Source organism: Arvicola amphibius, chromosome 9 (assembly GCF_903992535.2).
Source record: "Arvicola amphibius chromosome 9, mArvAmp1.2, whole genome shotgun sequence".
In the NCBI taxonomy this organism is placed as follows: domain Eukaryota; kingdom Metazoa; phylum Chordata; class Mammalia; order Rodentia; family Cricetidae; genus Arvicola; species Arvicola amphibius.
This window is the reverse complement of record NC_052055.2, coordinates 115,548,599-115,575,773: the sequence shown is the minus strand read 5'-3', so window position 1 is coordinate 115,575,773 and position 27,175 is coordinate 115,548,599. Positions and strand designations below refer to the sequence as shown.

Genomic DNA, 27,175 nt, shown 5'->3' with positions numbered 1-27,175 from the left:
CCTTTGAAGAAATTTTGCCATCAAATAAACCAGTCACAGAAGGACTAGTTGTCGGCCCCTGTGCATTTCCTCTGCCCTCTCAGGAGAGGTCAGCAGCGTTTTCTGTCTCACCCATGCTAGACTCTGGGTGCCTTTCTCTGGGAACACAAGCTCAGGTCGGTTTCCCTTTAGAAAAAAGGGCCGGATTCCAGAATCCGCCCAGTGGAGGCGTGGCCACACTAAGCCTAGACGCGACCTCAGACGTCGAGTCTTGGTTTTGTTCAAAAAAACTCTGTTTTTTCAGAGTTTGGCCAGTTACGGAATTGGTTCCTGCCGCCTGTGCCATGGTCCTGGAGCTCTATCTAGACCTGCTGTCCGAGCCCTGTCGGGCCATTTATATCTTCGCCAAGAAAAACGGCATCCCGTTCCAGATGCATACGGTGGATCTGCGCAAGGGTGGGCAGGGCTCCGGCTTTGGAGAGCTGAGAGATGGGGGAGGCAAGCCCAGCTTGGGGGGATTCCTTTCTGCACCGCCCCCTTCCTAGGTTTTTTTTCTGGTTTAGAGACCAAGTGAGAAAAGAGCAACCAGGGAGACCCCGCAAACTGCTGTTCCGTGGAATAGACGGCTCGGTCTGCATGCTATTCGGTTTCAACAGGCCGGAGCCTCCTCCCTGCTGGCCTCTGAGGGAGCCCCAAACCCGGCAAGACAGCGTTGTAGCAGAATGGTGTTGCTTAAGTCGCTGTGGTATCCCCATGCTGTCTCACCGCTTGTCTCTCCGTCTGAAACTTCACCTCCCCGCCCCCAGGCGCTGCCCCTGCAGAACCTGATGTAGGGGGTTGGGGGTCGGGGAACGACAAAGCCGTGCTCAAGTTGGCTGTCAAAAATAAGGGTGCAGAGGGAGACAGATTTTCACCAGGAAAAGAAAGGAGGGTGACAGCCAAGGGAGTGGGAACCACTGACGTCTGTTGGGCTGAGCAGCAAGGCCGCAATCTTAGAAACGTTCATCTGGCTGCATTAATAGGAAGAAAATGAATCTAAGCTAATTCAAGCAGAGACTAGGGTTTCAGGGGACACTGGGAACACTTTGCAGGGCTGTCTCAGGGGCAAGTCCCTGGAGGACCTGTCAATAGAGTGTGAAGTCTGTTTTGTATCAAGGGCGAGGGGCGGCTCAACTCTCCTCTCAAGGCAGCCCTGTCTGCATTTCCCATGTAGCTCCCATTAGCCGGCAGGGCAGCCTAGTTCCGAGAAGAACCATGAATTTAGTGTTTGGCGTCCTAGAACCTTGGCCCAGCGTCTACTCCCACCCCCCTCATGCTGGACTATCTGCAGGTGAGCACCTCAGCGATGCATTTGCCCAGGTGAACCCCATGAAGAAGGTACCAGCCATGAAGGACAATGACTTCACCTTGAGCGAGAGGTAAGGGGGGCCCTGGGGGCTTTTGCCAAGCTTTACTGGAATCAGCCTGTTGTAACCCTTATAAACTAGGGAGCTGGAGCAGGAGGGATGGCTCAGTGCTTAAGAGCACCTACTGCTCTTGCAGAGGACCTGGATTTGGTTCCAGCACCCATAAGAGGCAGCTCACAGCCATTCATAGCTCCAGTTCTGGGGATCCACTGCCCTCATAGTGTCTGTGTGCATGCAAACTCATGCAGACATACACTTGGAATCTAAACTCCCTGGAGCAATGGTTCTCAACCTTTCTAATGCTGTGATCCTTTAATACAGTTCCACATGCTGTGGTGACCCCCCAACCATAAAATTATTTTCATTGCTACTTCATAACTTTAATTTTGTTACTGTTTATTATATTATTGTTATTATGAATAATAATGTAAATACCTGATATTTCCAATGGTCTTAGGCAACCCCGATGAAAGGGTCGTTCTACCCCAAATGGGGCCACACCTGCAACTGAGAACCTCTGCCCTAGAGGCGAAGGGCTGCTGTGCCTCATATCCTACAGAGTGGGCGCTGGAACCCAGGACCCTGCCCACCACTGCCCAAGTTCACTGAGCTGGTTTGGGGGAATATAATACATCTACTTGACTTCTGTACCAGGCTGTGGTTGTTGATTAAAATACCCTGGGTCAGGGAAGGTGGTACACTTACCCCACCATGGGCGCTATCCTCTAGCCCAGCTGGTGTAAACAGGGCCTGTAACATCGGAGCTTCCTGAACTCTCAAGTACTGGGGTCCCTGGGGCTCCCTTATGAGATAAAGATGTTTTATATCCTGGCATGTCCCAAGATGGTGCAATGTCCCTCTTCAGAGAAGCTAAACCTTTTTCTCCGTTCTGTCTCTTTTGTCACAGAAGTCACCTGTCCCATAGCAAGGGGTATCTAGAGTATATGCTTTGGGACTCATTTCTGGTGTCTCATGATCAACGTAGTCCAACAAAGACACCGCATTCTCGTCCTGTTGCTCCTGCTGTCCTAGGTCCCTTCAGTTTGCAGAGAGCTGCACCATAGCTGGCACTAACCAGGGACAGCTTGCCGTCTCTGCATGTCCCCTCTGCCTGTCATCGTCACCCTGGGAAGGTCTGTGACTCTTAAGAACCTGCAGCCCTCCTCAGAGGTGATTTTGAACACTTAGCACAAAGAGCTTGTCCTACTTGGAAAACTGAGGCATTGAGCTGGCTTGTGGATGCAGGTCTCTGTCTTAGACAAGGCCTTATTATTCGATAGCTTAGTCAGGTCTCAAAGTCGTACTTCTGCCTGCCTGCCTCTTCCTCTTGGGTGCTGCAATTGTATGTTGTGTGACATTTTACACATATCTATTCACTTCAGATAAAGGGCCCATGACACACCTGAAGGAGACCCCCCCGCCACACACACACACACACACACACACACACACACACACACACACTGGAGGCCCCTCTCAGACCCTGGATTAGGTATAAAACATACCCAAACACCTGTTTTCATAGAGATTCTTTACTAAACAGGGAAGAAAAGTTACAGTGTTTGCTTTCTGACTCAGGCAGAAAAACAGCAACAGATGCCCTTGCAGGTGTAATTTTTAAGAGTTAAGAAAGGGGGTGTCTATGTTAGAATGGGCTAGGATGCTGTAGGATATTTTGATGGAGCATGTTAATTAGGTTAATCAAAGGGGGCTTCTGATTGCTGGAATTTGGTACTCCCTCCTTAAGAATGAGTTTGGCATAAGAAAGTATCCAAAGAAGGGAATAGACCTTGGTGGCTAGCTTTAGGGATGTAATCTTGGTTTACAAGGAGAAGGGAAGGGGGAAGGGCAAGGCCTGTCAGCACCATGCTTGTCAATTCCAGGCCAGCTAGAGTCCCTTCATCACCAAAGTCCAACTTGGTTAACCAATGAGTTTTGTTGGGGTTTCTTATAACAGTATGGGTGAGGGAATACTTACAAAACAGACAGCTACATCACTAAAGACCACCCCAGCATGGCTGGGAACCTGGGACACACTGCACAGCCTTCAGGCAGCTCAACAGGCTGGAGAGTTCCCTTTTTTTTTTTTAAGTTATAAACCGATTGACCCATTATCTCAGGCTTCTTATTAACTCTTATAACTTATATTAGCCCATTATTCTTATCTATGCTAGCCACATGGCTCGGTATCTTTTTCAGCGAGGCAGTCACATCTTGCATTTTCTGTGGATGGATCAGAACTGCAGAGGAATGGGCTTCCTTCTTCCCAGAATTCTCCTGTTCTCATTGACCTGCCTATACTTCCTGCCTGGCTCCTGGCCAATCAGCGTTTATTTAAAATATAATTGACAGAATACAGACCACTGTCCCACACCACTTCCCCTCCCTTTTTTTAAACAAAGGAAAATATCCGTAGTCCATTTTTTAGGAATGTGGGTGGAGTTTTCCAGGCTACTTCCTGCTGGTTAGGGGTGCTGATAATCTTATAGGAACCTAAAGAAAATTTAGAATTGTGATCAAGTCCTGATTGGAGTATCCTGTGAGGCTTGATCATCTCAGGCAGCATCTTGAATCTGTTCTGGAGGTAGAACTCAAACATCCAGGCCATCTGTTCCAACCAGAGATTTCTCAGGTGATCTTCCTAGATCAAACCTGATTTTTTTTTAACTCAGAATAAATCCATAGCCTCTCATTTTCTGGGGAAACAAAAGCAAAACCTCTTCTCCAAAGTAACATACCTTTTGACTTCAATTTTGAAGTCAAGATATTTTCAAAATACCTGTCTTAGATTAATTCAGCAGCATTTATAAGCAAATATCTTTTAGCAGCTGTTGTTCCTTCCTCAGCATTCAAACAATTCAAAGAGAGCATAATTACATAGAGTATCCAGACTCTTTGTGTGTTTTTCATCTTTACATGGCTTTATTTTAACCTCTATTTCTTTTATTTTTACTTCTAATTTTTGACTTTTTGAGACAGGTTCTCTGTGTATCTTTGGCTGTTCTGGAACTCCCTCTGTAGACCAGGCTGTCCTTGAACTCACAGAGATCTGCCTGTCTCTGTCTCCCAAGTGTTGGAATTAAAGGTGTGTACCACCAAACCCAACTACTCTCTTTCTTTTTTATTTTAATGACTTTAACCTTTTTCTTTTCTCTCCCAATCCTGCATATATTTTTAACATACTGTAAAACATTTAGAGGTTTTCCTCAACTCTGAATCTCTCTTTAGTGTATCTCTCTCTCTTTTCTGACCATGCAAGTCTTTAATTTGCTAAGCAATATGGAGAGAATTAAAGCTGAGGCTTTGATGCCTGGATCTACCCCATTCCTTAGCTTACTGAGATTATGGCCTCATGGCGGAGGTACCGGTTGTAGTCACATTTATTGCCACAACTCTATGGCATTTCAAGGTTCCTGCCAGCAAGCAAGCTGCAGCACTCTGCTCACAAACCACACTCAAATGCTCTGTAGCCAGACCTCCTGCCTGAAAGAATCAGAGTTTGCACTGGCAGGACGGCCCAGAAAGCCAGCATTTTAAAACGGTGCAGCTTTATTCTTGGTACAACTAAAAACCAAAAAGCATGCAGTCAGCTTTCATCAACACCATTTAAGTGTTTATGGCCTCTTAAAAGAGCTGCAAGGTTTTACAGCTAAAGCTGAGTCAGGAAGCCTCTCTTAAATGAGACACATTTGCCTCTAGCAAACAGAGCCCACCTGAGAAAATGCTGCTATCAATAAGCCGTGCTTAACTCTATTCTTTTTTTTTTTTCTAGAATTACTTCCCAAGCTTTGTCACGCTTTATGTGGATGCAGTTGTCCACATGGGCACCATTTGTTGACTGAGTTTTTTGTCCTGCCCAGTTCCCACAGTCATTAAGTCCCAAAGAAATCACACAGATGTCTACATTAGTTATAAACTGATTGGCTCATTATCTCAGGCCTCTTATTAACTTTTATAACTTATATTAGTCCATTATTCTTATCTAGCCACACGACTCGGTACCTTTTTCAGCGAGGTAGTCACATCTTGCTTCTTCTGTGGATGGATCAGGACTGCTAAGTGACTCAGTTGGTTTAAACTTCTTCCAGGCAGCACGGCTGGAATTTTCATATGACCACAAATGGCCTGTCTTCAAGTGTCCTTTAGAGTCCACCTTCACAGTAGCTGGCATAACCCAAGGCAGGAAGAGAGTTCCAGGCAGTCTTTTCTGTGTTGTGGTTCCAGGATCTTACAGTGCCCCAAGTGTCTGAGTAAGATTTTAAAGAACCAACCTGACCCTTACCATAAGGAGTACCACAAGGAACAGAGGGCCAGGTACATGACTCATGCCCACCGCCCAGAGGGTGAAGCAAGAGGATTTGGGGTTTGAGGTTAGCCTAGGCTGTCTCAAAGAACAAAGGGAGAACTGAGAGAGCCTTTTGGGACTACCAGGCCATCTGAGGCTGTCTGAAGGCTGAAGGATGAGAGTGGACGTGGAATAAAACAAAACCAAGTTTTCTCAAAGCTCTGCTTGGATGCCTCTTCTCCAGGAAGCTGTGGGGCCCTGTACTCAGAAACTCAGCCCTTGGCGGGACACACTCAGTGGTGAGATTTTTGCCCAGTGGTAGAATTGTCTTGAGCCAACCTCAGGAAGACAAGGCTCAATTCTGATACTAAGAACTGGGTGTCCCTGCCGAACAAGGCTCTTCCATTTTCTGAGCCTACTTTCCATGTTCTGAAAAAGAGGCTCAGACTGGCAAATTGTTAGAAAGATCAGAAAAGGTAGGGGCTGGAGAGATGGCTCAGCAGTTAAGAGCATTGGCTACTCTTCTCGAGGGCCTGAGTTCAATTCCCATCTGGCATCACAGCCATCTGTAATGAGATCGCATGCCTTCTCTGGCATGCAGGCAAACATGCGGATAGAGCACTCAACACACACACACACACACACACACACACACACACACACACACACAGATATAGGTATATCTTTAAAAAACAAAAGTACTGGGCGTCGAGTCAATCCAGTGGCATTTGACTAGCCACCTTGCTCCTTTGCTTACACAGTGTGGCCATCCTGCTCTACCTAACGCACAAGTACAAGGTTCCTGACCACTGGTACCCCCAAGACCTGCAGGCCCGTGCTCGCGTGGATGAGTACCTGGCATGGCAGCATACAACCCTTCGGAGAAGCTGCCTCCGGGCCCTGTGGCATAAGGTGAGACTGGAAATGTGGGGGAAGGGAAGGTAGTAAAGATGTAACTGTTTTAATCCTGCTGCCCTCTTTCTTCTCCCCGTAAAGCCAGACGTTAAGGCTTTAACAGATCACTGTTGATTCCCTGCAGGATTGACTGTATTGATCAGTCTTAGGCCAGTTATAATTGTGAGACTTTGAAGCAATCTCTTGTCGTTAATGATCCAGGCCTGAGAGACGGTGCCCGTTTCCCCCTCAGCCTGACAAGTTAAAGGGAAATTTCTAATCTTTACATAGGAAGTAAGTACACTTTTGTAGTTGTTTGTGATTTGCGAATGTTACAGAAGCAAAGTGGTTTCCTCACTCCAGTAGAGACAAAAACAAACAAACAAACAAAAATCATGAATGGCCATCGTGTAAGTTTGTTAGCTGTTATGATGGTTAATCTTGGTTGTCAACTTGATAGGATCTGGCATCCTCTGAGAGAGGAACATCTGGAAGCATCTGGGAACATCTGGGGGATTGTCTTGACTAGCTTGATTGAGATGAGAAGACTCCTTCACTGTGGGCAGCACCGTTTCCTGGACTTGGATTGTATTAAGAAAGAGAAAATGGAGCCCAAAGCAAAAGCTCAAGAGCACTGGCTGCTCTTCTAGAGGCCCCAGGTTGGGTTCCCAGCACCCATACGGCTGTAGCAGTCCCAGAGAATTTGATGGATTTCCTTTTGAGCCCTCTGTGGGCACTAGAGATATATATGGTGCCCAGACATAGATGTGGAGAAAACACCTGCACACATAAAATAAAAACAAAATCTTCAAAAGATTGTGAGGAGGGGGAGAGCGAATATGAGCTGAGCACATTCATCACTCTGTGTGGACGCAACGTGACTGGTTCCCTGGAGCTCCTGCTGCCACGACCTTCCCTGCACTGTGAGCCTGGCTTCCTTACGTTCCTTTTGGGAGAGTGTTCTCTCACGGCACAGGAAAACCCAGGCAGATGCCATTTAGCTGCCTGTGGACTTGGCTACTGAGTGGCCTAGACCAGTCATTCTTCAGTGACAGTTCTAAGTGGGAGTTGGCCAGGAGACGAGGAGATAGGTAAGCTGGGGTCATGAGGTCCTGCACAAGCTGTCTTTTTTGCCAAGCAAGCTTATTAAGGAGTATGAATATTTCTGGGGGAGAAACAGAGCGGAGTCAGCAGAAACTGTCACGCGATGGGACGAAGCCAGCAGGAGGCTAATCAAGAGATGTTGCACAAAGGGAACACAGGATGTCTCAACAGCAGAACAAGCACATAGCGGCCTTGGGACCCATAGCTCCAGTCTCTTTGTGGGGAAAAGCCAAGTTCCCAGGAACTGATACTTTAACTCCTTCTAGATCTTGTCCCCAGCCCCAGACTGGCCTTGCTAAGTCTGCTCCTGGGCAAGACACAAAACTAGGTTCCTTTTGTCCTTTCATCCGGGCCTCTGAGAAAGCCTGGGATGGGTCAGTACAGCTCTCAACAATTAAGATTTTGGATTGGCCAGGCAGTGGTGGCACATGCCTTTAATCCCAGCACTCGGGAGGCAGAGGCAGGCGGATCTCTGTGAGTTCAAGGCCAACCTGGTCTACATGGCAAGTTTCAGGACAGGCTTCATAGTTACCTGTCTTGAAAACCCAAAATACATACATACATACATACATACATACATACATATTTTGAATTGTTTGAAATTAGACACCATGGAGGTTAGAGAAAACCGCTTTGCCAGTAATATTGCTGAGTGTACTGTCCTTCCAGACTCAATGTTCATGACTTTGTACTGGCCCAGTAGAGGTAATTCCAAAAATGGTTTTAGCTGCGTTTGGTGATGGTGCCTGCTGTAATCCCAGCACTTGAGAGGTGGAGGCAGGAAGACTGTGGGAATAGCCTGGGCTACATAGTATGCCAGTGTCTAAAAAAGAGAGGCAGGGGAGGAGACAATTTCTTATGACGATTACACAAGAGTCATAAGACTGGACATCAGAAGCAGAAAATAAGTTATTTTTCTGGGGGTGAAAAGGGACCTCAGTTTGGAGCTGGGTGGGTGGCGCACACCCAACTAAGTTCTTAGGAGGCAGAGGCAGAGGCAGAGAGAAACACAGAAGGACCTGGAGTTTAAGGGCCAACCTCAGCTATAATCATAGCCTGGGCTACACGAGGCTTGTCTCAAAATAAAAACAAAGCCAAACCTCTGGTTTAGGTCAAATAAAATATGTCCCACAAGACTCCATGACATGTCAGCTATTAGCTGTTTTGTATGATTAAGCTACAGGGGAAAATCAATTTTATGGATTAATACTACTAGTGAGGCAATAGCAGTAAGGCTTATTATATTAAACTTCCTTATCTAGCTGATTCTATCCGTTCAAAGTTCAATCCTGGAGCTTATGTGACCAACCTGGCCATTCACCTGTGCACAAAGCGATGGCTTTTTTTTGTTTATTTGTTTGTTTGTTTTTCGAGACAGGGTTTCTCTGTCGCTTTGGGAGCCGGTCCTGGAGCTAGCTCTTGTAGACCAGGCTGGCCTTTTATTCTGGCCTTCCCATACCTACTTGCTTTGACTCACCCACTCCTGCACTCCTCTCCCTTGTCTTCCTCCTCTACCCTTGCTGATCCCCTACCCCCGTTCTTAAAACTTACTTTTTTTTGTCTGTTTATTGTGGCCTTTTTTTGTGCGTATGTGTGTGTATGTGTACATGCACATGTGCGCGGGCATGTGGTGTGTGCCTCAGTGCAAGTGTGGATGTCAGAGGCCAGCTTTTGGGAGCTGGCTTTTTCCTACCGTATAGGTCTTAGGGACAGAACCCAGTTCGCCAAGCTCGGCAGCAAGAGCCTTTGCCAGGACATCTCACCACCCATTAGTTCCCCACCCCCACTTATTTTTTTTTTTTTTTGCGTTCATGTCATGCATACCCTGTTACTCTGTTTTTCCCATTTCCCTAAGATTTCTTCTCTTATCATGCATGCCCTCTTTCTACTTTTATGAACAACATGCATGGGCATGCATGCATACACACATACACACACACATATACACACATAACATGCGCACAATATGAGTTTGGCTCATTTTGCTTAAAATAATCGATTGCGTCTGTTATGATTTCTTTCTCCTTATAGCTGATAAACCCCCAGGTGTGGTATCGCTGGGTCCTGCGATCGTTCTGTTTGTACTTTTCTTTTTTTTATTTTTTTAAAGATTTATTTATTTATTATGTATACAACATTCTGCCTCGATGTATGCCTGCACGCCAGAGGAGGGCGCCAGATCTCAGTACAGATGGTTGTGAGCCACCATGTGTTTGCTGGGAATTGAACTCAGGACCTCCGGAACAACAGCCAGTGCTCTTAACCTCTGAGCCATCTCTCCAGCCCGGTGTTTGTACTTTTCTAAGGTACCTCCACAATGAGTTCCATAACGCCTGTAGGAGGCTACGCTCCCACGAGCAGCATATAAGAAATCTTTCCCAACATCCCCACCAACATTTATGGTCATTTGGCTTCTCTTTGTTTTAATTAATTTAATGCATTTGTGTGTATATTACATGTGCGGAATCATGTGTGTAGAGCAGGAGGTGGGCATTGGGTGTCTTCCCCTAGGGACCCTACTTACGTCCTGAGACAGGGTCTCTCGCTGGACCTGGAGCTCCCCCATTTTTTTATGTGGGTGCTGAGGATCTGGCCAGGTTCTCAAGCTCATGTGCCAATCACTTTCCCAACTGAGCTGTCTCCCCAGACCCTATCATATTTCCTTGTTTGTTTATTTTGGCGATAGCTGTTCTGACAGCAGCGAGATATAATCTCTCAAAGCAGGTTTTTATTTCCCTGATGCTAAGGCCGTTGAAAAGCTTGTTTTGTTCTTTTCTTTTTTATTGAGAATTTTATAAATGCATACAATGTGTTTTGATCAAATTTATCCCCATTTTCTCCTCTCTAATACCTCCCCCACCCCCACCCCAACACTTTTCCCTACAAAATTCATGTGCTTTTTTGTTTGTTTGTTTTTGTTACGCCCACTGAGTCCACTTGGTGCTGCCTGGATGTGCATGGATATGGGACCAACCGCTGGCTCCGCTTTTCAAGAGAATTGGCCCTTTGAAGTTCTCTGGAGGACTGTATTCTCAGTTCACTTGCCCATTCATTGATTGGAATTTTTTAGTGTTTCCTTGTTGCAGTTTGTTGTATTAGTTTAGAATCTAGAAGCTGTACACTCTGTCTGGTGTATAGCTGGCAGATTTTTTTTCCTATCCTGTCGACTGTCTGTCTACTCCAGTGATTGTTTTCTTTGCTTCGCTTTTGTCAAGTTTTAGGATTATTCTTATACTACAGGAGTCCTCAGGAAGTCCGTGTCTATGCCTATATCTTGAAGTGTTTTACTTATGATTTTTTTTTTTCTTTTTCTCTGCCAGTTTCAATGTCTGATGTCTTATTGTTGGGTTGGCGAGGGTCGCACAAAGGTGGGGGACAGACGACCAAAGTCCCATAAACTGGGAGCAAACTTTATTTCAGGAGAAAGAAAAGAATCAAATCTCCATGGGGCACAAAAGCTTATCAGCTAGCTGAGACCACAGCCACAGATGGACTTGTATGCCCGTGGCAATGGGCTGTTTCTGAGCTCCTCTTTTTATAGCAAGAAGCAGGCATTAGGCATGAACAAAAGTTTTACAGTCTCGAGGTAAAACTCACGTACAAATTGCCTTTTTTACAATTTCCATTGAGGGGTTTTTCAGTTGAACTAGTGTTTGTATTTCGCCCATTGCTTCTCTCTGGTGCTTCCTGCTGATGCTTACCAAAGCTCTACACTCCCCCCTGATACTGCCAGTTTTGCGTAGCAGGGAAAGGTATGGGAAAATGAACAACCAAAAAGTCAGGTGCATCCGATCATTGAAAGGTTAAGTCAGTTCACATCAATTGCTGGCCATGAGTGGTCAGAGGGGTTATCTAAAAGCTGACCCTCAGTTTGCAGAGGGCCGCTTCAGCCCTGCAGACAGAACTGTGGGTCAAAAAGCAAACTAACCCACTGTTAATCCTTAAGCTGCTGACAGCCTGCTTTCGTTCTCCTAGGCTTAGAACTTTATATTTCTTTTTTTTTCTTTTTTCTTTTTTTGGTTTTTTGAGACAGGGTTTCTCTGCAGCTTTTTTAGAGCCTGTCCTGGAACTAGCTCTTGTAGACCAGGCTGGCCTCGAACTCACAGAGATCCGCCTGCCTCTGCCTCCCGAGTGCTGGGATTAAAGGCATGCGCCACCACCGCCCGGCAAACTTTATATTTCTTTATTTCTATATTCTTATTCTACATTTCTATTCTTACGCTTTGACTCTTCATTATGCCAATGTCTTTGATCCATGTTGAATTTATTCTTGTACAGGGTAAAAGATATGGATCTAGTTCCATCCTTTTACAAATAGATATCTGCTTTTATCCTACCTATGTTTTTAACCTTTCATTAGGAATTAGGAGACTGTAGCCGTGTGGGTTTGTTTCTGGGTCCTCTGTTTTATTGCACTGGCATGTATTGGCATATATGGCTGTTTTTGTATCAGTGTTGTGCTGTTTTTGTTACTGTAGCTCTGTAGGTTAGTTTGAGGCCGGGCACTGTGATACTTCAGTATTGCTCTTCTGGTTGGGATTGCTTCAGTTAGGGTCTTTTGTGCTTCCGTATGATCTTGTGTTTACCTTGCCCCTTGGTTGTATGAAGAGGCTGTCCGAGTGACTGACCCACATTATTCCTGTTGTGAGAACATGTGATATTTGTAAGACAAAATAACCACTTATTCTCAACCATGTGTGGCACATGACCATGGTTCTTAACCTATCTTCTTTCCTCAAAAATAATTCGTTTTATTTATTTTTCAGGTCTCCATTGCAGTCACTCATAAAGAATGATTCTTTCTGAGGCCCAGAGGTGTGGAAACAGGACTATTTATTTCTAAACAAAAGAATCACTTGGGCGACCTTTCCCTGCAGGTCTGAACAGTCCCAAAGGAAGGGGCACAGGCCCAAAAGGCAGCTCCCGACTTGGGAGACTTGACTTCCTGCTCCCAAGGCTCAGCTGGTGCCAATTCCTTATTTTGCCTATCTACCCACCAGGTGATGTTCCCTGTTTTCCTGGGTGAGCAGGTTCCATCTGAGATGCTGGCAGCCACACTGGCGGAATTGGATGTGAACCTACGGGTGCTTGAGGACAAGTTCCTCCAGGACAAGGCCTTCCTTGTTGGGCCCCACATCTCCCTGGCTGACTTGGTCGCCATCACAGAGCTAATGCATGTGAGTGCTCTAAAAGGAGCGGCCCTGTAAGGTACAGCGAGTGCTGGCTAGTTACAGAAGTCCCGGTTTTGCTAACCCTCACTAGTTAGAGATCTGTTCCTATGTCTCCGGAGACTCCTTCCAGATTCATGTGTGTCCTTGGCTGTTCTAGTTTGCTCCTCGGTTGCCGTGTCAAACGCTAACCCAAAAACCACTTTGGGAGGAAAGGGTTCATTTGGCTTACTGGTTACACTGCAGCATGGAGGGAAGCCAAGGCAGATACTCAAGGCAGGAGCTGGAAGCAGAAATCATGAAGGGATGCTGCTTACCGGCTTGTGCCCAGTGAGTGGTTTGCTCAGCTACCTTTCTTATATAACTACACAGCTCAGGCCCACCACCCAGGCATGGCACCATGCACTGTGTACTGAGCCCTTCTACCTCAATTAGCAATCAAGAAAGCACCCCCACAGACATCCCCACAGGCCAATCTGATGGAGACCATCGCTCAGTGGAAATTTGCCCTTCCTTGGTAATATCTACATTTGTGTCAAGTGGGGAAAACATTAACCAGTGCAGTGTTCTCCTTGTCTGCCTGACACATGAACACTCCACTTCTGTCATCTTCCATTTCTTTGTCCCCAAGATCTAGGATCACAAAGCACCGGACAATTTTAAATGTCCCATAGTCTTTTGAAATGCCCGATGGTTTAAAAAGTACACGTTCTCTTTAAAAATCCAAAATCTCGCCACCAGGTGGTAGTGGCACATGCCTTTAATTCCAGCACACGGGAGGCAGAGGCAGGCCTCTGAGTTCAAGGCCAGCCTGGTCTACAGAGCAAGTTCCAGGACAGCCAGGGTGACACAGAGAGAAACTTTCTCAAAAAGCAAGCAAGCAAACAAACAAACAACCAACAAAAATCCAGTCTCTTAACTGTGGGTCTCCATCATCCGCATTTCTTTCAACATTTGTTTCTCCAAACTGCCGTAGAAGAACCCATTCACCTCTGACTATTCGATGACTTTTCTGGCCCCAAGTTCCAAACGCTTCCACAACCCTCCCGCTAAAATCAACGTGGTCAGGACCCATCACAGCAACGCTCCGCTTCTGTCACCGGTTTTCATTCTGGTTTGCTTTTCTGTTCCTGTGAGAAATAACATGCCCCCTCCGCCCCCATCAACACTACTTGGGGAAGAGAAAATTTATTTCAGTTTATAGGTTATAGTCCATCATCAAGGGAAACCAGGGTAGGAGGAAGGAAGGAGCTTCAAGGCAGGAACTGAAACAGAGAGACCACAGAAGCAACTTGGCTTGCTCCCAGGGTCACACTCGGCCCAAGCCCATCTTCCCAGGGGTGACACCATCCGCTGTGGGCTAGGCCCTCTCACACCAGTCAGCAGTCAAGAAGATGCCATGCGGGCATTCCTAGAAGCCAATCTGACGGAGACAGTTCCTCGGTTGGGTGCTCTCTTTTCTGTGTATGTCAAGTGAGCAACCCAAACTTAGCCACAAGCTCACCCACCCCCGTTCTGTTCCCTTCTTGTTAAAGCCTATAGGTGGCGGCTGCCCCGTCTTTGAAGGGCATCCCAAGCTGGCTGCGTGGTACCATCGAGTTGAGGCAGTGGTGGGAAAGGAGCTCTTCCGTGAGGCCAATGAGGTCATCCTGAAGGCTAAGGACTCGCCACCTGCCAGCCTCGTCATAAAGCAGAAGCTGATGCCTAGGGTGCTGACCATGATCCACTGAGGGCAGACCCTCCTCCCTGCACCACCCGTGGCAGTTCACAAAGCCTCACAGCACAACGGTTCTTAGGCCAGGCTCCATCTTCACCCTCTTTCCACGATAGCCACACACGACCACGACTAAATTGCTAGCTTTAACTTTTTGAGTTTGGATAATAAACCTAGCCTCAAGTTGAGCCTTAGCGTCTCTGTGTTGTTTATTTGACCTCTTCCTCTATTTGGATCCAGTCATCTTTCCCAAAGACAACTCCGTTTCCCAGGCTTTGTGGATCCTCCCCCCACCCCCACCCGTGGCTGTGGAGAATGAAACCGCTGATAGGCATGGTAACTCATGCGTGTAATCCAGCACTCGGAAGGATGAAGCGAGAGAATCACTGAGAGTTCAAGGCCAGCCTGGGCTACACATTGAGGATCCATTCCAGCCTGGGATACAGCGTGAGACTGTATCTCAACAACAAAACAAAACAACAACAGACAGAACAAGCTAAATCACAAATGCCCTTCGGACTTCTGGCTCTTGGAGAATGCCATCAGCAGGTACCTTAGCTGCAGGCATGCAAACCCATCACTTGGCCAAGCCAGCTCTTGGACATCGCCCTTCATAGATCAGCCTTTCCTGACCTACAGAATTGATCAGGAGGAGAAAAAGCCCACAGCAGCTCTCCTGGTCAAAGGTCATGCTCAAACTCTCGGGTACAAACTGGAAGCAGGAATGTGGGGCTCGGATTGCATTCTGGGATCAGTCTAGCTGTTGGGGGTGGGGGAGTGGATTAGAAGGCAGCCGGGAAGGAGCTGTGAGAGGCTGGATAGTGGGGGTGGGGGTGGGAGGGTAGACAAAAGCAACTTGTGGTGAGCTAGTAAGCCCCAAAAGAAAGCAATGGGAAAATGGAGAAGGGGCCCCTCCCCCTCAGCCTAGCTTCCACTGTGACAAGAAGACACTTTGGGGGGAATAGGTCTCCCTTTAACAGGAAACATTTAGGACCAGGAAGATAAAGCTGTTCTCAGCTTTTCCAGCGACCTATTGTCTTGCCAAGACACGTTTTCCAAAATTGTCATTTGAGAGACTGGGGAGTTTCTCTTGCGAAACGATGTAGTCATATAGGCCTTAGGTGCCCGTGAGTGCTATTGAACGCTTTTTGCACTGGGTGGAGAAGTTTTATCCAATCCCAGGCACATCTGCAATCCTCCCTCCCCCTAGCCTCTAGAAGAGGATTAGCTGGAATTAAATAATAATGGGGACGGCCAGGTCATTTCCTCACAGGGTGTGGACCTAGCCTTTGCACACTTGGCCAAACATCACCCCCATCCTGATTCGTGGGCCCGGGGACCAGAAGGAGGAAGGCGTTAGACTTTCCCCTTTTCCGCATCAATGATCTCTGAAGCCACTCCTCTCTCAGCCCTCTCCCTGAGTGAACGGAGAGAAAATGAACACTTTTTCCCCTAAATTCAGCGATGGAAATGCCCTTCGCGTCCCTTTCCCCATTAGTAGTATGCTCTGCTCCTCATTCGACCTAAGCACGGAGGTACGAGGAGGAGCACCCAGGTACACAGTTAGGTTGGTGGATGCAGAACTAATCCGCAGCCCGCTTCTGATTGGCCCAAAGTTCTCATGAGCATCCAATGGGAGGAAAGGCTGAGTTCTGGCTCGGGTATGGGATAAGACGCCCGGAGGGATTGGACGCAGCAGTTCCTGTTTACCGTTGTAGCTGGTTCCAGCTCTGTCTCCCCAGGGGCAGTTCCCTCAAGGTCAGTTTCCGAGGTTTGCCAGCGGTTGCTCCTACAGCCTCCACCATGGGCCTGGAGCTCTACCTGGACCTGATGTCCCAGCCCTGCCGTGCTGTCTACATCTTCGCCAAGAAGAACAGCATCCCCTTCCAGCTGCGTACCATAGAGTTGCTCAAAGGTGAGCCGGGTTGGCGGGCTGGGTAGTCTGCAGCCTTGTGTATGCTGCACCTCTGCCTATTGTAGCCCGCGAACGGTCAGGCCAGGGTGCAAACAGGAGAGGAAACGCTTGTTGCTCCCGTGAGGAAACGGTTGTATCGGTTAGGAGCTGTGATTCTTTTAGAGCTTATTTGTTTCTTTGTTTTATGTATGTATACAGGTGTGTGTACGGGTACCCCGGAAGGCCAGAAGAGGGCTTTTAAAATCCTTCGGACCTGGAGTTACAGATTGTCAGCCACCTGTCGTGGGTGCTGGGCTCTGAACGCCGGTCCTCTGAAAGAGTAGCCTACCTCTCTAGCCCCCTCAGCTGTGAATTTTTAGAGACCCTTTGCCTGGTGAATAACATCCTTCCCAATAACATATGCTAGGGCGCCGTGGAAGCTCTGGTGGTGGGGCGGAGGCAGGGTATGAACATCCCACCTCCTGTCACGGGAAAAAACAGGCTGAACTAACTCATTTTCTATGCGGAGGATCCCCATCTCACGTTTCTGCATTCTGGGGCCGAAAAGAGTTGGTTTACTTGGGTGTGTGATCTTCCACTTAGGACTCTTGCGTGTCTCCCACCTACCAGAGTCAAGTGCCAGGCTTGCTTGCCATCCTGTGTGTGTGTGTGTGTGTGTGTGTGTGTGTACACGCGCGCGCCTGGCGCTACTGGGACCAAACCAGTAGCCACCACTGAGCTACACTGCCAGCCCTCTGTGCTTGTTATTTGAGACAGAGTTGCTGAGTTGTCCAGGCGTTGCACTTACTCTTAGCCCTTCAGACCCTGAGCCCGGGATCCTTCAGTTTCCCACAGGGCTGGAATTACAGGCTTGCCAGCCCTGCTTCGCTAGTTCTCCACCTCCCCACCTCCCCTTCTAGAACTTTGCGTTCTGGGTGTTTGCTGTGAGCTAGAGGGTTCAGTGAAAGGACAGTGGGAGAGGCCAGCTCTCTTGACTGGAGCTGGAATGTTGCTCTAGTTAGCCTGAGAAACAAAAAAACAGCCCCTACGGCAGAACTCAGTGGAGGCAGGGCTACAACTGGACACGGTCACGTGGTCACGCGGGGTGGGGTGGGGTGGGGGAATGACAGGCAGAGAATTTAGAACTTAATTGTTCTGCTGAGTCCTCCCACTGGCTGTCTTTGGGACTTTCAATTTGGGCAGCAGGACAGGGGCTGCACCTAGGCAGTTTGGAGAAGGAGGATGGACCAAGGTGATGGGATCCATTCAGTGGAAAGAGAGAGAGGCCCGAAGATGAGTCTAGACCCCTGGCTTCACCAAATGCCTGCTTACACAACTCATATTGACTGGGCAACCCCCCTTGTATCATCAGATCTGGCTTAGGCACGGTGATCAGGAGAGAGGCAATGAGTTTTGTCTGGGAACCCCAAATGGGGAGGAGCTTTGAAGACTTGGCACAGAAAAGAAAGAATTGAGCTGCTAGGGGCCAGGTGGCTGAATGGGGTACTTGTTCCTGGCAAGAGCCACACTGAGCTGAGAACTGGGAAGAGGGAGGGCTGGAGCTCTGGGAGGTCACCTGGTCTGGACAAAGAACCCCACCGAGTTCTTGCCTGGGATAGGAAGATGGTTCAGAGCCCAGGAATGAGACTGGGGTGTCTGCCTAAGGGTTGACTGTAGGCCATAACTGCACAGAACCACCTCGTTCCCATACCCAAGTGGACACAGCGGTGGAAACAAATGGATCTGCGATGGGATCAATATCTGTGATCCACTGCCCAGCACGGTGGCTTCCTCTTCGCCGAGGCTTTGTATGGAAAACTGGTGCCCGAGTGGAGGGAAGGCTACAGACAGCCCTGGAGTCCTCTTCCTGACCATTCTGGTCTCTCTGCAGGCCAGCACTACACTGATGACTTTGCCCAGGTGAATCCCTTGCGGAAAGTGCCCGCTTTGAAGGATGGGGACTTCGCCTTGGCAGAGAGGTAATGTGTTTCTGGCTTGCAGCCAAGCTGTGTGAGGCAGGTCACCTGTCTGGGCCCACTGCCAAAAACTTGGGCTGTGGCTTCTGTGTCAGCCCCAGGGGTGGGATTGGATGAAACTCAGACAGATACCCGGGGCTGAGGTAGGGCTTTTGAAGACATGGTATGCCTGCCTCCCTCTGCATTTTTGGATGAGGAAACTAAGCCAGGGGTATGGGGGGAGGAGGATAGGCTGCTTCCCAGCTCCTTGATGGACGGATGCAAGAGCAGCAGCGGGAGGAATCAAACATGTCTTAGTTTTGTCTTAGGAGAGACAGAGAGAGGAAGCGCATCCCTGGCAGAGACATTGGTCCCAGCAGAGGATGTAAGGAGTTGGTGAGGGAAGGAAGTGAGCCAGGCCGTGATGGTCAGGAGAATCTTGCAGCCTGCCTGACTGGCAGCCAGAGGGCTTCTTTATTTATACAGCCTTAGTAAGCAGGGACACAGTCATGTTGTTCCAAACCATAGATCATGTCATTTCTGTTTTTGCCTCACTTCCCTTTCCTCCTCTTTTAGTCGCCATGACCCAATTTTTAAGACTCTAGAGACATATGACAGCCTGATCTCAGGCCGGTAGCTTTTGTGGCTACAAGGACACTAGACCAAAAGAAAATCTCCAAGCCAGCCTGAACATACTGCCATGTCCCAAGCAGTGTATTATCAACTCTTAATGGTAGGAGGGCCCAAGAAAAGTTCTCAGACCAAAGCTGCTAGGGTTATTATTCAAATTCTGGAATAATACAATGTTTATATTTTATATCTTTATAGAATTTGTCTGTATGTCAAATGCCAGGATTGGTCCTGACATTCTGTTGTTCCTTGGTCATGTGACACCACAGTAGCTCTGCATATGCTAACTTTTCTAAGAAAGGGAAGTCCTGACATCTCATTCTTTCTTAAAAAAAAATATTTATTTATTTATTTATTTATTTATTTATTATGTATACAGTTAGCCAGAAGAGGGCACCAGACCTCATTACAGATGGTTGTGGGCCGCCATGTGGTTGCTGGGAATTGAAATCAGGACCTTTGGAAGAGCAAGCAATGCTCTTAACCTCTGAGCCATCTCCCCAGCTCCCATCTCATTCTTCATTCTTTTATCGTCTTTCTACATATATATATATATGTATACATATACACTATACATACATATATATATAGTGTGTGTGTGTGTGTGTGTGTGTGTGTGTGTGTGTAAAGAGGTTTACAATCTGATCTGTGGCCAAGTCCTCTAGCCCACTGAATCTTGCTGACCTTTTTGAGTTTACTTTGTTTTGAATATCTTGTTCCTGCATAGGTATAGGAACAGATGTTTCAAGAATGTTTTGTAGCGTCATAAAGAGACCTCTGGCTTCTCTTTGTGTGTTGCAACCTTCAAGGCATAAGGAGGACTTTCAATTAGAAAAGGATATCTCCCTCAAAGTGGAAAGGGTAGTGTGTTCAGGACTGTCCTGGGGGAAGCTTAGAAGCAGCATTCCTGGGAGAAGACATAAATGATTCATAAGAAATTTTCCATCAATCCAATATTTCCAAATTGTACAAATAAAGTCCCCCAAGTATGTGACAGGTGGAGATGAAAAGCAAAGGTGGCACAGGGACCATCATGCGGCTCAGCTTGTCAAGCAGCTGTGCTGGTGTTATCACCTTTGCTGTTCATATCAGGTATGGCTGTGCCAAGGACAGACCATGCCAAAGAAGAGCAGCTGTACCCGGCTCTGCAAATACCACATCTACCACATATCCTGTGGTGGGGGGGGGGGAGGAATGGGAGCAGCTTCCCTTGAAGCCAGAGGCTCACCCGTTGAACTTAGTCACCTTCTGCCGAGCACCCAGAAGCACTAGGTCTATCCTTGGAGCTTGAGCAGAACATAATCTGGACCCACAAAGAACTCTTATTTTGGCAGGAGGCATGGCAATGACATGACAGATGGAAGAGACACAGGTCGGGGTGTGATTGCAAGTGAGGGGTTAGGAGGGTGGCCTGCGGCAGAGGTGGGAACTTCCAGTGTGGGTGTGCAGGTATGTGGGAGGTGTGCCCTGGCCAGAAGGACCATGTAGGGGTACAGGCTGAAGGGCTGAGGCCGGCACTGCTGGGGTGAAGGAGTTAGGGGACAGGGAGGGATTGGGGGATAGGGAAAGACTTGGACCTTTCCTGTGGGCAGGGAGAGCCTCAGGAGAACCTGAGCAGAGAATTCCCATCCCCCTTGTGTTTGAAAGGGTCCCCAGGCTGGATAAGAAGGCACGTGGAAATTCAGGCACAAGACACTCTGGCTATGGACCAAGGTGACTTAAGAATGACCAGGGTGTGTTCTCCCCTCTGCTTTCCTCCAGTGTGGCCATCTTGCTCTATCTGAGTAGGAAGTACAAGACCCCTGACCACTGGTACCCTCAGGACCTTCAGGCTCGAGCCCGTGTGGATGAGTACCTGTCGTGGCAGCACACAGCCCTCCGGAGTTGTTGCACCAGGGCCATGTGGCAGAAGGTGAGCCACAGGACAAAGGGCAGGGTTCCCTCTCAGGCTGCTTCAGAGATGGTGCTCTCGGGTGAAAGTTCTTGGGCCAGTGGTATGTCTCAGTGGGTGTAAAGGCAGTTGTCAGCAAGCCTGACAACCCGAGTTCAATCCCTGTGATCCGCATGGTAGAAGGAGAGAACCGGTTCCTGCAAGTTGCCTTCTGACCCCCGCAAGCATGTGTGGTGAGAGAGGCATGCACATGCGTGTGTGAGAGCATGTGTGCATGCACTCAAAAGAAATGGATAAAAACAAATACATTTTCAATTAAATGTATTTAAGCTTTTCAACTTAGGGATCTTAGCATTCCATCACGGAATGTCATAGGTTAATGCTAGTGGCACTCCTGAGTACTGGCTTTAGCCCAGTAAACCCCCTCCACAGTGTATCAACTACCACGTCTCTCTTGAGAAGTCCCACTTGAAGTAAAAGGGGATCCGGAGTAGGGACAGGATGGCAGCTGCTACACCGGGAAGGGCTTTGTGTTGAGGTCTTGGTCCTGAGAGCCAGGAATGACTCAATGTAGAAAAAAGGCGAGGGAAGGCCCTAGGAGCTGAAATGGGTGGTAAGAGCGAAGAAAAGATGAGTGTTGGGCAGAGCCAATTTTTTTTTTTTTTTGCCTGTCCACCAGATGATGTTCCCTAAGTTCCTGGGGCAGCCGGTGCCCCCAGAGATGTTGGCATCCACTTTGGCTGAACTGGACAGGTGCCTGCAGATGCTGGAGGACAAGTTCCTGCGGGACCAGGCCTTCCTTACGGGACCCCATATCTCCGTGGCTGACTTGATGGCCATCACAGAGCTGATGCACGTGAGTGCTGTGGACTGGGGCAATCTGCTGGATGATGGAGAGGCCTGGGCGGGGGGCGGGGGAGCCCTTGCTCGTGCTGTCTCCTGGCTGTGGGTCCCTGGGTAAGTCACTTTTCCCTCTGAGCCTGAGTCTTCATCTATAATGTGAATTTTAAAATATTTTATTAGCATATATTAATTGCACATAATAGGTTTCATTATGGCTTTCATACATGTACATAATGTATTTTGATCAGATTCACCCCTTTACTGTCTCTTGTCCCCTCCTCGTCTCTCAGTAGCTTCCATTCCACTATCATGTTTTGTGTGTGTGTGTGTGTGTGTGTGTGTGTGTGTGTGTGTCTGTCTGTCTGTCTGTTTCAGCGAGTTTCATCAAGGTTGTTTACTGGATGGGTGAGGATTTGTTTACAAAAGCAGGGGCGCCTTGCCAGTGGCCACAGAAAAAAATGTCCCTTTATCCTCAGAGAGGGGTGAGACCCCAAGTGTCCTTTGTCCCTCCCAGACAGGATGCTAGTGGGTCCAATAATATGCAAACGCTATACCATTCCATTCCTGGAAGTCAGTGTTCCCCAGGACTCCTCTCCCTTTTCTGCCGGCTCTTATATTCTTTCCGCTTCTTCCCCAGTATTTCCTTCCTAAGCCTTGGGAAGGGGGTGGCATAAAATGCCTGATTTATGATTGAGCTTTTGACCATCGCGTTTCTTAGCATTATCAAGTAAATCCTTATAACTTCTTCCAATGGGGGCATTGAGAGGTGCATCACACATGGTGGAGGGGGGGGACGATGTGGTGGGGGGAATGAAGCGGGGTGGGGGGGATCCTGAAATAGGCCATGCTGCCTTCTAGATAGTGGAACTTAGCCCCTCTTCTACTTGACTTCTCCCCACAGCCTGTCAGTGCTGGCTGCAAAATCTTCGAGAGCAGGCCCAAACTGGATGCCTGGCGTCAGCGCGTGGAAGCTGCCGTGGGGGAGAACCTCTTCCAGGAGGCCCATGCAGTTGTCCTGAAGGCCAAGGACATGCCTCCTTTGGATCCTGACTTGAAGGAGAAACTGAAGCACTCGTTGCAGTGTTTGTTATATTGAGAGAGTGGCCCGAACCTGTGGCGCCATCGAGGAAAGACACTGGGCTGTGCAAGTGAAGAGATGAGGCAGACTGTCCCCCTGGCTGTCACTAGGACGTGGAGTCTCTGGTCCACAACTTCCTTTAGGCATTGTCAGCGTTCCTTCTGTGTCCCCACCCTGCTTGTGCTGTGCCTCCAGCTTTTACCAGACCTCTGGGGAGAGCTGCAGGAAAGCCCTGGGGAAACACTTGCTTTGAAACTTTACAAACCATTGAACTTTGAAGCTTGTCCCACCCTCCAAGTCACACCTTTCTGGCTGCATTCACTTCAGGCCCCTCTTCTGCTCTCCTGTTGCTCCCCGCCCCATGCCCTTCCTCTATTTTTTGACATTTGGCACCATGGGTCCCCTTTGGGCTCCTTGTTCCCAGTGTTTCTCCTCCTCTGTTTTGGCAGGCAGGATCTATGACCCCTGTCTTGAGCACTTGTCACAGATCGGAAGGCCTTTGTTCTCTGGGTCCTTCTCCCTCTGGGGCGATGCTGCCTGCCATAAATGGGGTGTAGGATTGGTTCATGAAGTTCCTTGCAGGGTGGAAGTTTCTGACAGTGTCCTGACTTTCCAAATTCTGCCAAGCAGTGCTGCTTGTTCCAAGTCTCCTTACCCTGACCGCTGTCTTCTGAGTGTCTCTAGCTCCAAATTGTCAGGCTACTTAATCTTGTGCTGTAGGACCTCTGGTCTGTGCATTACCTAATAACTAAATTGCTAATAGAACAACAGTGATGGTCGAGTCTCTCAATTCATTTGCTCACATTTCCTTTAGTAAGTACACCTAGATTGCCTTTGTGTGTGTGTGTGTGGGGGGGTTCTTTTTGTTTTTTTGGGTTTTTTTTTTTTCAAGACAGGGTTTCTCTGAAACTCATGCTATAGACCAGGCTGGCCTTGAGCTCAGAGCGCCACCTGCCTCTGCCCCCTGAATGTTATGATTAAAGGCACACTCCACCACTGCCCGGCCAGATTGCCTTGTTTTAAATGGTTCTGCTACCCTCTAGTGCACAATGACTCATCACTCACCGAAGAGGCTAACAAACTCAGGTAGTTTAAGGTCCAACTGGAGATGCCCTTGTCCTAGGGTCTTGCCCAAGCACATCTCACTCACAGGTCTCAAGACTGTTCAAAAGAAGTGAATTCCATATTGAATTTGAAATAATCATAATCATTCAAGAAACTTTAAGCCAGCCTGGCGCTATGAAGTCTACAGAAATGTATGCATTGTGGGTGCTTAGCTGAGACGCTCAGAGGGAAGCAGAGCCCCCTGCTGACTGGGAGGGCCAAAGGCTCTGAAGCTAGGAGTTGGGTAATTTGGAGCCAGCACACGTGATTACAGAAGAGGAGTAGCCCAGGTAGCCAATCCAGAATTGCCGACGCTGCCCGGCCAATGAGAAGCTTAGCTGAGCCCCCTCTCAACGCCCCGCCCCGCCCCCCTTTCCGGAACCTCCGCGGGCTCCGGCGGCTCTCTCCGCGCAGTTGACGCTTTGCGATCGCTCTCGCCCCCCAGCATGCCATTCATTGAGTTGGAAACGAACTTGCCAGCTAGCCGCATACCTGCAGGGCTAGAGAAGCGGCTGTGTTCGGCCACCGCCGCCATCCTGGACAAACCCGAAGACGTGAGCTAGGGTCGGGGGAGCCCTGGGCGAGCGGAAGTTGTGGGCTAGGGGTCAGACCTCCCAATGACCCTTACTCTTATCACCAGAGACCCCACCCGCCTACTAACCTCTGACCTTGCGTGTCCTATCCTCCCTTCCCAGGTCCCTTCCTGGTCGCCCATCCCAGGCGTGACCCTGACGTGTCTGACTTCCAGGGTTCCTAGGCCAGTGCCCCAAACCCTCATCCTCAGACCCCCCACGTTAAGACTTTGGCTTCCCGGTTCCCGGAGGTAGGCCCGGCCTGCCCAAGCTTTAGGAATTTAACTTTTATGCTCCTTGCAGCGCGTGAGTGTGACGTTACGGCCTGGCATGACCTTATTGATGAACGGAAACACAGAGCCCTGCGTCCAGCTTCTGATCTCTTCCATCGGCGTTGTGGGCACGGCAGAGCAGAACCGCAGCCACAGCTCCCGCTTCTTCGAGTTCCTCACCAAAGAGCTGGCCCTGGACCAGGACCGGTATGTAGGGCAAGTGAGGGAACTTACCTGGGACTGCTGAGCCGCCAGAGCAGTGGTCCTGACTCCGCGCCCGCTGGATGAGGTTGGGGGAGGGAGGGGCACATTATCTGCTGGTTCCAGAAAGCACTCCAGGACCTAGAGCAAGGAGATGCGTCTGCTCCTTAGGCCCTGGAACGGTGGCTGCTTAGAATGGTTGTAAGGTTTTGATTCCTTCGAAGACCTGCAGCCATCCCTGTTAGCGCCGAGTAAGGATGGCTTGGGAATCCCCCGTGCTTCCGTGCTTGTACTGAGAATGTGGTCAGGTACCCTGAGAACCACTGTGGCCTCTGCCCTGTCTCTGAACCAGGGTGTCTGGTCTTCAGGGAGATACTTTCCAGAGGGAATCTGGCTATGTCCTGAGGCAAAGAACTTTGGACTAGATAAGGTTCTAGGAGAGTCACCAGGTAACTACAAGACCAGGTAGCTATAAACACCTTGATATGAGGGCTACCACAGCTAAGAGATCCCAGATAAATCTGGACTTGAACCATCTCCAATTTGTAGCCTTCTCTTCCATAAAAGCAGTGGGTCAGGCTGAGTGACTTCCCTCTCTGACAAGAAGGTGTCCCCCTTTCCTTCTCTCAAAAACAAAATCCAAAACCAACCAAACAAACAAAAAAAAAACCCCAAAACAACAACAAAAACAAAACAAAACAAAACAACCTTACACTCTGAAGCAGGGTTAGGGTCTCATATTCCTGAGCCGAGTCCATGTCTGTGAGGCACTATGGGGAAAATTTTGAAAGAACCTTCCAGAATGGAGTCCTTTTTGGCTCAGGAAAGTTGGTAATGACTGCTTGTGGTGGCTGCTTAAAGTCCATCCTTCAGTTCTAGAGACAGTTAAATACATTTTAACTGTAACACTCTCGAGCTCCGCATGTACCAGGATTGCTACACCCATTACCGCGTTTGATCCTTACAAGTGCTTCTGTGCAGATTTGGTATCTTCATGAGGGTAGATCATTGCATTAGACCAACTTTTCAGAGGGGAACCTGAGTGTGTCAGCCCTGAGCACAGCGCCCCTATCACTGGTGCCAGGCTATCACTAAGCACTTAAAAAAAATCTCTGATGAATCAAATTCCACAGATTTGACTCAGGGTTGACCTTTGCCTGGCTTTGAGCTGGACTTTGGTTAAAAACGAAATAACTGTGCCCTGGGCATGCCTAGAGGAGTCTGAAGTTAGGAGGAGGACTGTCCCTCTTAGCCCATATACAGCCTGACATATGCAACTGTGTACAGAATAAACTTACCAAAGTATATTTATGTCTGTCCTGGGCCTATGTACAGCCATCATTGTGCACCTGACTGTCTCAGTGCAAGGATCATTAGCTGGGGTGGGCAGACTGGTAAAATACCCTATAGGATGCCTATGATGTGGGCTGGCCTGAGATCTTACCTTGGCATGTCTGCCACGGATGTTGGCAGATGAGGAGTTTGCCAAGGATTTGACTCTTTTTTTTTTTTTTTTTTTTCTGCTTCCTGAAGGATATGTATCCGCTTCATCCCCTTGGAGCCCTGGCAGATTGGAAAGAAAGGAACTGTCATGACGTTTCTATGATTGAAACAAAGAATCCAGGGCGCCTGCTGAGCCTGTCCAGAGCCCTCTAGAGAGGCTTCCTGGCAGACTGTGGCTGGGTAGACACCACTGCCGGATACCTCCTTTGTACATGTGTCTATGGCTTCACTGCACACTTTGGTTTTTCTTCTCCAGTCTCATGAATAAAGATGAGGTCAAATAAACAAAGAGAGTGTAACCCCAACATGGCTTCTCTGCTTCTGTTACCCCTCTTGGCATCCTGGATGCTCTCGAGGTTGTGATCTGTTCATCAGGGCAAAGGATGGGGTGCTTCCTGTTCACGGGGCTGCTGTTTCATGTTTGCTAAAATCTGGGGTGCCGACACTTGGAAGGCCTGCTTTCCACACCCGTGTGCAGACCACTGGGGACGTGAGAGCAGCTGGTCTGGAGGGATGGAAAGACAATCCTTACCTTGGCCTGGGCTATCATTGTTGACTGCAGAGCTGGCCTGGAGAATAGGGCTGCATTTCAGGGACCAACCCAGGGGCTTTACTGTGTTCCTTGAGTCTTGTTGATGCCAAATGTGGAGAATGTAATATCTGCTATCATGCCAGGTCCAGA

At 48.5% G+C, this 27,175-nt stretch overlaps 3 protein-coding genes across 5 annotated transcripts; all 3 read left to right on the top strand.

Moving 5' to 3' along the window:
- The first annotated feature begins 235 nt into the window (after positions 1–235).
- LOC119823006 (glutathione S-transferase theta-1) lies at positions 236–14,738 on the top strand. Of its 3 annotated transcripts, none has more exons than XM_038342737.1 (5): positions 236–477; positions 1,310–1,397; positions 6,432–6,582; positions 12,669–12,845; positions 14,379–14,738. In XM_038342737.1, the coding sequence occupies exons 1-5, from the start codon at positions 324–326 to the stop codon at positions 14,487–14,489; spliced, it is 681 nt and encodes a 226-aa protein (XP_038198665.1). In that variant the 5' UTR covers positions 236–323; the 3' UTR covers positions 14,490–14,738. The 3 variants fall into 3 exon arrangements, with proteins under 3 accessions (XP_038198665.1, XP_038198666.1, XP_038198668.1); XM_038342738.1 differs by having other exon boundaries at positions 240–477; positions 14,372–14,738; XM_038342740.1 differs by having other exon boundaries at positions 249–435; positions 14,372–14,738.
- A 1,490-nt stretch (positions 14,739–16,228) lies between these two features.
- LOC119822639 (glutathione S-transferase theta-3) lies at positions 16,229–23,611 on the top strand. The gene is made up of 5 exons (XM_038342093.2): positions 16,229–16,465; positions 18,336–18,423; positions 20,791–20,941; positions 21,600–21,776; positions 22,665–23,611. Exons 1-5 carry the CDS (start codon positions 16,354–16,356, stop codon positions 22,857–22,859), a joined length of 723 nt encoding a protein of 240 aa, XP_038198021.1. The 5' UTR covers positions 16,229–16,353; the 3' UTR covers positions 22,860–23,611.
- A 134-nt stretch (positions 23,612–23,745) lies between these two features.
- On the top strand, positions 23,746–26,798 carry LOC119822640 (D-dopachrome decarboxylase). The gene is made up of 3 exons (XM_038342094.1): positions 23,746–24,499; positions 24,821–24,996; positions 26,524–26,798. The coding sequence occupies exons 1-3, from the start codon at positions 24,392–24,394 to the stop codon at positions 26,594–26,596; spliced, it is 357 nt and encodes a 118-aa protein (XP_038198022.1). The 5' UTR covers positions 23,746–24,391; the 3' UTR covers positions 26,597–26,798.
- The last annotated feature ends 377 nt before the right edge of the window (positions 26,799–27,175 follow it).